The sequence below is a fragment of the Drosophila willistoni genome (genome assembly GCF_018902025.1).
Source record: "Drosophila willistoni isolate 14030-0811.24 chromosome XL unlocalized genomic scaffold, UCI_dwil_1.1 Seg141, whole genome shotgun sequence".
Lineage (NCBI taxonomy): Eukaryota > Metazoa > Arthropoda > Insecta > Diptera > Drosophilidae > Drosophila > Drosophila willistoni.
Window position 1 is genome coordinate 1,460,660 of NW_025814052.1, and position 14,336 is coordinate 1,474,995.

Genomic DNA, 14,336 nt, shown 5'->3' on the forward strand with positions numbered 1-14,336 from the left:
TATAACTTGACTTTGCGCCGCATGAATGGGATGGAATGGGAATGGGAATCTGAGATGGGAATGGGAACCCAGTCAGGGTTGCTGTTGTTGCTGCTGCTGGTGGTTCACTTCATCAGTATGGTTGGTATGTTCGGAGTGAGGAGTGAGGAGGATACCCAAAGAAAAAACAAAAAAGTAGGCGTGCCTGGCAGAAATTAGCAACACATGTAGTTGTTACATTTGTTGGCACAAATTAAGGCAAGGATGTGGTGCATCTGTTGATCTAAATGACTGAATGAATGAATCGGTGAATAAATAAATGAATGAATGAATGAATCGATCGACACACACACACATAGAAATGTGGGCGTGGTAGTGGTGGTGGTGGTGGTGGTGATGCAAAACAATCATGTGATGAGTTGCGGTTGACATTATATGGTTATGGTCTATCTGTCTGTATGATGGGCAATTAACATGGTCATTAAATGGTTCGATTAGTTGAGGTTTATGGTTCGAGGTTCGCGACCCTTAATACATTCCACAACTGTTCAAAATTTAAGCAAATGAATGATGTGTATTAGAATATGGAATAGTTTATTCTTATGAATATGAAACTATTTTGCATTGGTTTACTTCAAAATGATTGTTAATATATGTATTTATCTCTGTGATTCTCCCTCTCCCTCTCTCTCTATTTCCTTCTCTTTGGTATCTTGCTGACATTTGACAAGAAATTCAAACAGACAAACAGCCATTTTGTTCAAGACAAACCACTTTGAATACTTTTTAACTTGTCTCTCTGTCTCTGGGCAACTGAAATTTTACCCACCCACTTGAGTTTGTCGTTGTTGGACAAACAAAATTTCCCTATATAAACTATATTTCCCTGCTGTTTTAACTGGGATATTTTCAATTTGCAAATAATTTTATATATTATTATTTGCTGTTTCAAATTAAATAAGGTGCAAAAAAATAATTGATTTAAATTATTAATAAATATTGCTGCTTAAATAAATTATGAATCATTCGCATTACAAACTTGGCTCAATTTAAAATCAATAAGTTGTTAATTAATTGCTACAAAACAAAAAAAAACAGGAAAACAATTCTAAAGATGATGAAAATCAGAAAATAATCTATCGTCCTTCTATAAAGGATAATTTAGAATTTGAAGTCTCTTTACACTTTTTACACTCAATACTCTGAGTATATACTCAGATGGTTATGAGTATATACTCAGATGGTTATGAGTATATACTCAGATGGTTATGAAGTGAATTAGAGAGACATTTGTAAACTAATTAGAAAATAATTTATAAAATAAGACTTGGAATAATTATAATTTGCTACTGTTTAACGTTCATTTACCTCTGACGGCTTTTTTTGGGACGTTTCTAAGGATATTTTAAGCTAAATAAGTTTGTCATATTTAAAAATTTGTTTTCCTAAATTAAGTATTAAGGAAACTTGATAGGAACAATCTGTCCTCTTTCCCCTTACCGCACATTGTATGCATCTATTATATACGAAATGTAAATCCCAAAAGACTCCCACACCACACATGACAAGTACACACACACACACACATCTGTCGGTGTGTGCGTCTCTTTCTCCTTTGGTGCTCCCCAAAGAAAAGTTGTGCAAATCTGCCAAGTTGTTGCTCAAATTATTTCCGCCTGTAGATGAATTCCCCCTTGATGGAGTTTTCCTTCCTATGTGTATGTATGAAGATGTGTATGTATGTATGTATGTACTTACCTGTAAAAAGAAAGTAAAAAGAGAAAAGGAAAAATAATTAAAATTCATTCATTTGATTTGCAGGAAAAACGAAGGAGAAGTTGAAAAAGGCACAAGAAAGACAACGTTAGTGGGTGACAGGGGGGGTAACTGATAGAAGAGATGGAGAGGATGGAGGTGGGGGAAGAATATGTATAAGGCCAGGTGAGGTGGGCGAAGGAAAGCAGGTGGTGGTTTCTCTTTAGCCACCGCAGGGCAGCCATTTTGATTTTTTTTTTTTGTTTTTTCTTCTTTTTCCTCTCGATGGAGCAAAAGGTATGGAAACTTTGTCCACAGACTGTAGCCCAGAATTAATTAAGTTTTGGGGGTATACGAGTATGCATGGAAATTTGATTAACAAGTTGGATGGATGAAAAATGTAAGTGTGTGTGTGTGTGTGTGTGTGGGTGGGTTGGTGGGCGGTAATGGGCTTGGAGAGCTTCGGCCAGTGGCTGTTGTATGTCATTAATAAAATTAACACCAGGACACAACAGTGCAAGACATGAAGCACATGTGACAACAGGAGTAAGAGAGAGAGAGAGAGAGTGAGAGTAGACGAGGGCACCCAAAATAGGAGACCAAGTGAGTCTAGGGAAGAGTCAGAGAGAGAGAACGAGGACAGAGCAATTAAGTAACCTGCCAGAGAGTAGGCGGAAGGCATGGCATGGGGTTTGTTTGTTTTATGGACAATGACATTGATTGCTCTGCCAGCCCAACCAAGTGTGGGAGTATATATGTATATGTATGTATGTATGTGTGTATTGGGGGCAGAGGATGCTCTGTAAATGGGTTAAATGGATATGCTGCCAGCAGCAGAGCCATCGCCGTCGTCGTCGTCAGAGACTCTCCTCGCCGTTGCCGTCGCTGCTAATGATATAAATGATTCATGCGCAGGAATTGAAGAAGAAATCGAGCCGTTTATGTTTAACAAATTAAAAGCAATTTCGTTAGCCATTGCCAAAATCAATTTTAATTAATTTCAACAATTGTTAACGTAGATTTGGCCAAAAAATTGCCAAACATTAACTCCGCCCCAAGGAGAAGGAAACTCCAAAACTCCTTATGTGAAAGAAAATTGAAATATTCTTCAAGTTCCTTTGAACTTTATTTTGTTTTTTTGTTTTTTTGCAATGGCGCTGGAAAACAAACAAAATTCCCAGTATTTCTGCAAAGCCAATGAAAGTGGACAACTGTTAGCTAGTTGTCTCACTCTAACAGCCAGACACCATTATGAAAATGGCCAAACACTCAACAAACACACACACACACACACACATACAAATGGAGCGCCAGTCGGTGACAGAGCGGAGAGAGAGAGAGAGACCGCTCAAATGAATTACTCAGTTGATCAAAATTGAAACAGCGCATATAAAAATTAAGTGGTTGTTGCTTTTTGATGAATTTCCCACTCGCTCTCTCTCACACACGATCAAACCCTCTGCAGCAAATGCTGCTGCTTCTGCTGCCGCTTGCTGTTGCTGTTGCTGCTGCTGCGGTCATTCGCGCGCGCTCTCTCTCTCGCTTACTCGCTCTCTTTAGCTTTATGTTTGCGACGACGTTTGCTCTCTCGCTCTGTCTCTGCCATCTCCCGCTTGCTGCAGTTTTTTTTTTTAATTTCGGTTTAGGCCATAGTACATTGGTACCAAACATCAACAAGAAATTTATAAATTTTATTTCATTTCGTGCAACGAAGCTGTTCGGTTGTGCGTCGGAGTGACGGGAATTTCTTCAAAACTGCAAAAGCATTGGCGTGTGCATTTCGCGTTTATTGTTCTAATTAATATTGTTGATAATTTAATTATTTATTTTTTTTGTTTTTTGTTCAAATGACTTGAATTATTATATTGGCTCAGTTCAAATTGAATTTTCATTGCGAACGCTAGCGTGTATCTTAGCGTCTGCTGCGCGCGGCTTTCGCTCTCCCTCTCAGCAGCTCACCTCCTCGCTGCCATTGTCAGACGACAACGCAACAACAACAACAACAACAACAACAACAACGACGACAACGACCATGCCGATTCCTGACTACTACTGACTACCAAACAGTTAGTTAGTTAGTTAGTTAACATTTAGTCCAGAAAGCCGGCCGACGGCAAAACCTAAAACAAACGTTTAAGAAACGGAAGAATAAGAAGAAGAACTTTAACTGTAATTTAATTCTTCCTAAGAATAATTTTTTTTGTTTTTCTGGTTATTACTCTGATCGGTAGCGAGTTGTGAGAGCCTTTTTGTGCATGTGTGTTGTGTGTGTGTGCATACTTATGTGCTGTGGTGTGTCTGTGTGTTAATGTGCTGTGTGTGACAACAAATTACAACAATTCCATGGAGCCATAATGGTTTTGGAGCAACAATTAGCGGAAAAATCAACAAGATCAAGCACATCAACTCCACCAGCGGATAGCAAAAAGTTTCAATTCAATAATCAAAATAATAATAATAATAGCAGCAGCAACAACAGCAGCAGCAGCAGTAGCAGCACCAACAACAACAACAACAACAATACTAATAATAATAATAACCAAAACAATCGAAACCACAACGAGGACAATCCACATTTGGCATCACCCGCCACACCGCCGCAGCTGCCGCCGCATCATCATCATCAACAGCAGCAGCAACAACAACAACAACAACGTTCACTAAGCTCATCCGCCTCCTCATCATCGCCGGCAATGCCGTCGGAGGGTCTACATCCGACGGCTGCTTTGCAGTTGTATGCCGCCGCTGCCCAATTGGCACCGGGCGGTGTACGTGTACCGCCATGGGGACCATTCCTGCAGTTCGGTGTGCCCGGCGTTTTTGGGCCCAACGGTCCATTTCTGGGACGTCCGAGATTCGAGGCCTCGGCTGGTGGTACGAGCGGTGGTCATCCCGCGACAACAGCGGCAGCTGCAGCTGCTGCCACACAAATGGCGGCGGTCAATGCCAGCAATGCCTTCGCCAATCTAACGGGATTAAGTGCGGCGGCATTGAGAAATGTGAGCGCTGCCCAAACAACAGCGGCGGCTGCTGTGGCCAGCACGGTGGCAACGATTCAGCATCGTCTGATGATTGGAAATCGTCAGAGTTTGCCACCAGCAGGACCACCCAGCGAGGGATCCAATGAGGATGGAGGTAAGTTGAAAAGTTCTAGCCAATAAGTCAATAGGAACGAATGAAATGAAACATTTGAGTCGGGGTCACCAGTTGATTTAGATCGTTTTTAACGGAATTCCAATCAAGAAGTTCCATTCAAAGAACTTATTCTTGAATTAATTTAGGATTCAATTTGACTTTGATTACTTGAAAAAAAAACACTTTTATAGAATTAACTGATTCAATTGTCATGTAAATTACTTTCCAATTGATTAACCATGTCTCATTTAATACAAATTATTCATTAGAATTTGAATGGAATGCAGTTGCATTTCGTTTCCACTCGTTTCAATTGGTCGACTGTTAATCGTCAACACGTGCATAACCATTACCTAATATTTATTATGTTGTAATCATCCTCCTCCTCCGCCTCCCTTGACCTCTCATCAAATTCAAAATATTCGCAGCATATATTTCCCATGAAATCAATTTGCTCGCTAGCTTTCGCTTGGCATTTTCTCTGCGATTTTTTTGAAAAATGAATTATCTCGATTCAAGCAACCTACACGAAACACGCGCCGCATTTCATATTTCGCATTTTAGTGGCGTCAGTCAATAATATGATGAAGATGCGAATGCAGCATCATGAGGGGATGGGAATGGGGCTACTGCTGCTGCTGCTGCTGCTGCTACTGATGATGATGATGATGACTATGGAGGTCAGCGCCATCATTGGCTACTTACAAGCCATATACACGTACATACGTGCGATTTCTATTCTTCCTGCCTGGCATCGTTATCTATATAGTCACACACATATAGTCAATATATGCTAATTCATTCAATTAGCCCCATACTAAATGGATTTAGTTGGTGTTTTTGGTCTTTTTTTTTTACGTTTTTGCCTCTGACTTTTGCTACCTACAAAACATATTTATTGATTTAGCTAATCAGTAAACGATTATTATGTAAAAAAATAAAAAAATCTATAGCTACACATATACAAGCAAACACAGAAAATCGATTGTTTTTTGTTTTTGTTTTTGTTTTTTTGCATACAAAGTAGTTTGAGTTGCGAGAGAATTGTGAATGGGGAGCAAAATGATTTAAACAAACTAAAAGCAAAAATTAAAATAAAAAGAGAAGCTGAAGCTGAAGGGGGGGCCACCTGCTGTGACTTCTGTTTGTGGACATTATTGAAATTATGTCTGAAGGTCGAGATGTTAGAATCGAAGGTCTGGAATATATATGATCTTATGACAAAGAAAAAACCTACAATCCGAAAGTTTTATACATGAAATATTGACATCTAATCAGTTAAAGGTGAACAATAAGATCAAAGTATGCGAAAACTTTAAAAGAACCACTTAATATTAATTCAAATTTAATAAAATCCTGTCTTAAATATATATAAAACTATTTCATAGAAACATTTTTATAATGCCAATTAATATGAGCTTCAAGTTAATAGAATTTTAATTGTTTTCCCATTAGTTGATTATACATATATCTTCTCCTAAGGGCTCTATATATTCCAATGTCTGTCTGGATTGTAAAATTTGAAGTCTTTGCCTTTAATAATTCTATAAAATAGTCCGATCTGTACATTGTTCTTAAGAATTCATTTGGATGATGGCCAATTGGAAAAGTATTTCAGATTATACAATATTCATATTGGAAAATTTGATAGAGAATGATAAGCATTACATCAATTTGAATTATTGAAATATTGATATACATAAGTTCTCGCAATCAATGCAAATGTTCTGTTATCAAAGTGTAGTTTTAAAAAGAAAGGAAATTTTAGCAAATTAAAAGATGAAACATTATCCTTGGTAGAGGATTGCCCTCCTCTAAGGTCATCCCGATGCCTATTCTTAAAGTTCTTTTTGGCGAATTTCCTTATAGACGAAAGTTTGCTCTTTCGCAATGATGGATTAATAAAACTCAATCTCTGAATGGGATAGTTGGCGAGTCCATGTCGAGACTTCTTCGCTCTCTTCCGTTCTTGGTCATCGTTGATGATTGCTCCTCCTTTTATTTTGTACCGCTAAGTATTAAGTTGGTAAAAACAAAAACAAAAAATTGATGACTTATCATTTTTGAGCCGCAATTGCCACTCTTTGTGGCACATTCAGAGTGAGTCCAAGAGAGAGAGAGAGAAGGAGTAAGTGGCAACCAACCAGCTTGTAGCTCATTGACCAATTAACATTAACAAATGATGGCTAGTTGAGTTGTAATTATAATGGCCATAATGCATACCATATATACATACATGCATATATCTTGGGGCGTATGCCTGTAGGCGTGGCCTTTTTACTTTGGCATCCTCCTTGCTTGAACTGCGGCAAACAGTTTAATTAATTGGCAATAGTTTGAAGGAGAAAAACGCGCCTACTTCCCTTTTTGTATACCCTTTGCCATTATGTGTGGGGGTATATTGGGTCTTGCATTCAATTTGTTTAAACATTTTAGTTTGCCATAGAGCTCATAATTACAAATGCGGCTAACAAAACGAGGTAAGCCCGACCCTCGACTTAATCGTTTCACTCTGCGCCATTTTCCAAAAGTAATTATTAATTTTGATTTGATTCAATTTGATTAGAGAGATGGCAGATGGAAGATTGCATGTATGTGTGTGTGGGTGTGTGGGTGTGTGGGTGTAGGCAGAAGGAAGCGGGGGGCAGGGACTCACACAATGTCATTAATCATTTTGCTGCAGCAGCGCGGTTGACATGTAACTCAACAGTGTTGCAAGCTCAACTCTTCATTCGCCTTTTCGTTTGTAATGGTGGCAAGAGGAGGAGGGGCTTCCTGAGTGTTGGAGCTGGAGCTGGAGCTGGGGTGGGTGGTACATCATCATCATCATCATCATCATCATCATTATCGTCATTGTGGTACGTTTTCCTTTTCTTGGTCTGTTTTTTTTTTTTTTTGCTCATTTCATGCCGGAAATGAAGAAACTGTCATAAAGCGATCGAAATCATTTATCATGCGATTTTCATTCTTTATTTTCTGACTTTTTTGGTAGCCATTTTGAAATTTTCCTATTCCTCTCCTCCCACTACCCCACTCCTTCCCCTGCCACCTTTAGGCAATAGTTGTTTTTGGTTTTTTAATGAATTTATTAAAGTTGAAGCGTCTGAAGGAGGATGAAAGGTGGGCGGTGGAGAGATGGGTGGCTGGAGTATAAAGTGTGTTTCCGCCTTATGAAACGGAAGTAGATCTCCCATATTGATGCTGATGATGATGATGATGGATGAATCGTTGGCAAATAGAATTCGTTTGTCTTATCAATACATTTCAAACATTATTTCCGTTTGCTAATAAGATTTTCCAATAGAGAGAATTCCAAATGCATTTGGTGTGAATAAAAAACGGATATGTAATTTTCCTGAAACTAACTATTATTTAAGTTTCGATGATCGATGAATCAATGAATGAATGAGTGAATGGATGGATGGATAGATGAATGGATGATTCATGAATCTCTAAAGCTTGTACAAGTTTCCTTACTTCCGGCCGTCGGTCAATTAACAAACGGTTTACGGATTATGGCTTAACCTGGGCCAATAACCCAAACCTACTTCTTCTCTTTGTTTTATGTCCACCATTTGGCTTGTTTTCATGTTGCGACTCGACTTGATTTTTATGACTTAAGTGGCACCACCACCAACAACACCACCACCACCAAATCCACCTTGGCTCCTCACCCTTTGCTTTAGGTAAAGGCTTACGTGAGCAGTTTAATGTTGACTTGGGTTTGCTGGGTTAGAGTAGGGGTTGGGCTGGGATTGGGCTGAGATTGGGTATATATAGGGTGCTGTTATATTGCCCGTCTGACGCCCGATATAAATGAAACTAACATGCCATGGAATGTGGATATTGTGTGTGGCATGCACACAAGTCGTTTTCATTTGCCGCGCCCCACCAACAAGTCTCTCTCAGTTCTCTTCCTTTCAGTTCATTTTATTCTCGTCCTTTTTTTTGTTTGAAGGTTAGAAGACATTTTTTTGCAATGTTGCCAAATTGCATTAAGTGATTTGGGGGCCTCTCATTGCACTCTCTCTCTGTGGCAATAATCATAATAAATTTCAATTATCTTGCGAAAAAAGCAATACCTAAAAATGGGAAAAATGAAAAGAAACATGAATTATGTGTGGCATGGCAGGCGAGTGGCCAGTGGCAGATGCAGTTGCAGTTGCAGTCGCCAACGCCCCCGTCGACGTCGCCATGTGGTGGACATTGGTCTATTATTATTAAGTCATTTGAATGCACTTTGTGTGTATGTATCTCTCTGTGTGTGTGTGTGTGTGTGTGTGCTGGTCTACGCCCACGACTCGACTGAAATGCGGCAACAATGAATAATACTGGAACTGCGTTTGGTTTTGGCCCTGCATTTTGTTTGCTATTTGCCGTTTGTCGCTTTGCATTTAATGTCTCTATTATTGTTGTGTATTTGGTGTTGTTATTGAGTTATTAACACACACACTCGCACTCACACACACACACACACCGAGCCGACTCTCCACTTTACCTTTTTGGTGGATAACAAACGAGTTTTTTATGTGTTGCTCAAAAGCATTACACCGCTGTACACATAATTAGGTACACTTAAACCATTCATTACACGTAAAGGAGGTGGAGCAAAGAGATGACTTTTGAGACCAGGGACGAAACAGGGCATGACCAATTCAGTCAGTGATTAAGTGTATATGATTAGTGTACATACATACATACATACATATGTATGCCCAAAAATTGTAGTCATATTCAATTTAAGGTGTCGCCAAACAAATTATACATTAACTGTAAGTGAGTGAGTGTATTTGATGAGAGCTTTCGTACGAAAAGTGAATGCAAATTTAATTGAAGTGAAAGTGAATAAGTTCACAAAGAGTTTGTTCATGATGAGATCAGTTTTTTCTGTTCTGTTTCAATGACGATAATAACAAAAAAAAGGGAGTCTAACAAAATGACCAGCATTGTTTTAAGCACCTTAGCCTTATGCCCTTGCCTTCTATGCATCCGCCCATTCTCTCCCTTCACACTGAATGATACCTTTTTCCCCCCTCTCTCTTATGGTCTAACATCCAACACCTTTTGCCTGCCTCGATTCCTTTTTCTTTTCTGTGGTTTTTTGATCGGAGTTAATTTGATAAATTGCTCGGCTTTTGCATACAACATTCCTCTGTGTGTGTGTGCCACGCCCATTTTTATGGCGGTATAAGTTAAATATAGAAAACTACATATATACACATGTAGAGGTTTTGCGTCTGCATCCTGGGACATGGACAAGGGCACAAATAGAAATGTAATTAAATTGTTTGGGACCAAAGAACCGACCTAAAATGGGGATGAGGGTGAGGGGGCGTTGCTGGCTACTCGTTTGGTGTGTAATTGAAATATATGATTATGAATATTTATGCTTTTTTTCATGTATGTATGTATGTATGTGTAAATGAATGTACGAATGTTAATTTCAATAATTTACCAACACTTAATTATGGGCTTTTTAGAGTAGAGTAGAGGAAAGGAGAGGAGAACAAAGCGTTTTCAGCATTTTGGGCCCAACAAAATATCTAATACTATAATGTGCTTCCACCTCCACCTTCTTTTCCCTTTCAAAATTCCCCCGAGTGTGTCTGTATGTGTGTGTGTGTGTGTGAGGGTTTTGTGTGTTTAGTTTAGTTTTTGTATAATTTTTTGTTCATTTTATTGCCTTTATCTTGGCCTTAATTTGTTTTAATAACTTCATTTTTCTCACCCAACCAACGAAAAATCCTTCTTTCCCCTTCTTGTTTTATAGGTTTTCCTGGCGATGGAGACGATGATAGCAGCGCGGCAAAACGTCGACGTTCCCGCACCAATTTCAATTCATGGCAACTGGAAGAATTGGAGCGAGCCTTCTCAGCCAGTCATTATCCGGATATATTCATGCGTGAGGCACTTGCCATGCGTTTGGATTTAAAAGAATCACGAGTTGCGGTGAGTTTAGTTGCAATTGACAGTGATTTCTCGTGGGGGATTGGGGTGGGGGGAAGCGGGAATATGGAATATTTATTTGTTTGCCTGCACTTTTGCTGAGATTATACGCTTTGTTCCAGATAGGTATGGTTCCAGAATCGACGTGCCAAAGTGCGGAAGCGTGAGCATACCAAAAAGGGACCAGGACGACCAGCTCATAATGCCCAGCCGCAGACATGCAGCGGCGAACCGATACCGCCCAACGAACTGAAGGCCAAAGAGAGGTGCGTTTTGCCTAGAGTTATAAGAAACTGAACTGAAGGATTTATATACGATCCAATTCAAAGACAAAGTCTTGGATGGAAGACAGTTTATGTGGACTTTTTAATTAACGTCTCTCGTCATTTCATTTTCCTTTCTTTTCTCGTGCAGAGCGCGTCGACGAAAGAAACTGGCCAAGGCCATCGATAGACAGGCGCGCAAACTTCAGGCAAAGGGCATCACTGTGGACTTGGAGGCTCTTAAGGCCGAATACATATCACAGCACAAAGCGAATGGAACCTTCTCGGATTCAGATCTCGAGGATGATGGCATACAAATCGATGTGGTCGGCGGTACTGATAGTGATGACGAAATGGACAGTGATGCAGTGAGTCCATCATCGCGTCTGGGTGGCGGTGGTCAACATGGTTTATCATCATCATCGCTCCACGGCGGCGGTCTACACGATGCCGATGGTGATAGTTCACGGGCTGGCAGCTATATAGGCGGTGGCGGTAGTCTTGGTAGTCCCAATTCCTCGACAGCAGCTGGTGGACAACAACCGACAACAGCATCAGCATCGGCAGCGGCGGCAGCAGCAGTGGCAGCCGCTGCTGGTCTGCTGGCCAATGGTGATCCAGATGCGGAGCAGCAAGGCGGAGGTGGCACTGGTGGTGACGGGGGCGGCGTCGGCGGCGGCGGTGGACAGCAACAGGAAACATCAGTTACGGCTGCTGTTGCCGCTGCGGCTGCTGCTGCTGCGGCGGCTGCAACGCCAAAATCTCTGCTATTCCCCGCCAAAGCGTTCCATCAACTCAACCTGCAGAGCAGTCAGCATCACCACCATCATCATCATCATCATCATCAGGCGGCGGCTGTGGCTGCTGCGGCGGCCGCAAATCTCGTCCATCAGACAACCTCGCCGATCAGTATGCGGCGGAGCAATCCCTTCAGCATTGAATCGCTGCTCTTTAACAATACGTGAGGGATGCCCTCCAATTCGTAGGTATTCGCTCTCTCCAGTGTTCAGGGTTAAACAAACACATACACGACTATATATATACATACATATACATACATATATATCTATAGTATATAGGCTAAAACATCTATACATACATATATATCAAGCAAGGACATTGCATTCGCTTGCAATGTGGGTGTGAGAGGAGGGTCCTTACCCTTACCCTTACCCTTGAGTTTAATTTTTTTTGTTTCCTTGATTGTTGTGGTTGGTTTTTAATTTGGGTTCCTAATTTGATTTTGCTCAGCATTACGACAAGGACAACAAGTGTGAAGAAGGAGACGGAGAGCCAAAAAGAGGAGGGAGGAAGAAACTAGGGAAATTATTTCTTTTCGATCCCCACCAAAGTTTCAATTTCTTCAGAGTTTCAGATTAGATGTTCTTTTTGTTTCGATTGTATTATGCCTATTCCCTCTCTTTCTTTCCAATTTTCTCGTCTTTCCTTAATTTTAAAGAATCGGATATGTACAAAAATGAAAATCGCCCCCTAAAGTATGCAATAGATTATCAAATATAGAAAATTTTAAGCTTTTGGTGGCTAAAAAATTGTTTATAAACAATGTTTTCAGCGAAAAGTATTTTGATTTTATTTCAGAACGTTAAAAAACCTTAAAAAACGATAGTCAAAGTGTCTATTGCATACTTTAGAGGGTAAATTTTTGCTCCTTTTGCATCCTTTGAATATATAACTTTGTCAAGCTCCGTCTATATCTCTTTGCCTCTCTCTTTCTCTCTGCATATCTCTCTTTCTCTTTCTTTCTCTCTCTCTCTCTCTCTCGCTCTCTCTGAGTCTCTTTCTCTAAAACTGTTGTCCTTTTTGCACTCTTCTCATGAATTATTTTTGTTGCTGTTGCTCAATTTAAAACTTTATAAATATTCCTAAGTGATTATTATTATTTATTATCCTTCTTTTTTTTTTTGCAAACATTGTTCCAAGAGAGACTAAATTAGAGTTATTTTTAATTAATTACTATTTTTTTGTGTGTGTACGTGTGTGTGTGTGTGTGTGTGTGTGGCAATGAATAAAAATATGTAATAATAAATATAGACTAAGGTTTTTTTTTGTCAATCCGTTTTTTTTTTATGTGTGTGTGTGTGTGTCAGTGCGTTTGTGTGTGTGAGTGTGCGTGTATAAACTGTAATTTAATTTAGCAAAAAAGAGAGAAAGAAAGAAAAACAACAACAACAACAAAACACAACCAATACATATAAACCTAAGTAAGCAAAAGAATTTTTTTTTTCCTGTAAAAATCTAATAAAATATGAAACAATGAATGATATGATAAAACACAAAAATACAAAAATATTAATTATAGAATGCAAAATGAAAAACAAAATGAAACCAGTTGCATAAATTCAATTGTATTTACAACAAATTATTGTCCAACAAGAATATGAAACAAAAGACAAAAAATTCAATAAAAGAGCAAACGCAAAAAAAAAAAAAAAATACACAAAAAATATATATAAAAAAAAGAAAACAACAAAAAACCATATGAAAATGACATGAAAAATATATAAACACATAAATTGAACAACAAAATATGTTTTTCTTATGGGCAGTTAATCGATTGGCAAATTTTGTGGGGTCTACGAATCGATGGTTATTAAAAATAATATGCCATATAAACAATCAATTGCCAGTTGTAAAATTCGAAACGGATTCATGGCAAAAATAAATTGCCTGAAAATTATACATGGGCAACATTTGAAGAAATCATTATGAAAAGTCATCAAACAAGATGTCCTGCCGATTTTATTGATCATTATTGGCACACAAAATCCATAGTAAAAGCTTCAAACTCACGTGGAACGTGAACTGATTGGGAATTATAACGAAGAGAATGCATACAAAACTATCAAATGGCAATAAGTAGAAGTGGGATATATGTATGTGATTTAATAGAAACTTGATCCTTATTAATCAGTTTTAATCAGTTTTGAACTTTAACTTCTACATTCCATCCCATATTTGAAGATGATTCCAAATCACCCCCATTTTTGCAAATGGCCGGCAATGTCAATGTCTGTTTTGACCCTTGTGGACTAGACAGATACAGAATACTAGTGAATAAGCCATGGAGCGATACACTCCCGGAATAACGCGGAAAACATTCTGAAGGACGCGTTTCCGGGTCGCTTAACTTCGCGTTTTGGCGATTTGCACTGACCCGCCAGATCGCCCGATTTAACGGTCCCGGACTTCTTTTTATGGGGTTTTTTGAAGTCCCGTGATACCTTGGAAGCCCTCAAG

General features: G+C 39.2%; 1 protein-coding gene across 1 annotated transcript; it reads left to right on the plus strand.

Moving 5' to 3' along the window:
• Nucleotides 1-4,255: 4,255 nt before the first annotated feature.
• Nucleotides 4,256-12,123, plus strand: LOC6649332 (homeobox protein unc-4). Its single transcript, XM_023179361.2, has 4 exons — nucleotides 4,256-4,869; nucleotides 10,640-10,818; nucleotides 10,942-11,081; nucleotides 11,230-12,123. The coding sequence occupies exons 1-4, from the start codon at nucleotides 4,428-4,430 to the stop codon at nucleotides 12,041-12,043; spliced, it is 1,575 nt and encodes a 524-aa protein (XP_023035129.1). The 5' UTR covers nucleotides 4,256-4,427; the 3' UTR covers nucleotides 12,044-12,123.
• Nucleotides 12,124-14,336: the final 2,213 nt, after the last annotated feature.

What these genes read in the sequence shown, in the direction of transcription:
- LOC6649332 (XM_023179361.2), top strand. Translation starts at nt 4,428, where the DNA reads ATGCCGTCGGAGGGTCTACATCCGACGGCTGCTTTGCAGTTGTATGCC. An exon ending in GGGATCCAATGAGGATGGAG is followed by an intron (nt 4,870 to 10,639) that starts GTAAGTTGAAAA and finishes CTTGTTTTATAG; the next exon opens with GTTTTCCTGGCGATGGAGAC. An exon ending in TAAAAGAATCACGAGTTGCG is followed by an intron (nt 10,819 to 10,941) that starts GTGAGTTTAGTT and finishes TGTTCCAGATAG; the next exon opens with GTATGGTTCCAGAATCGACG.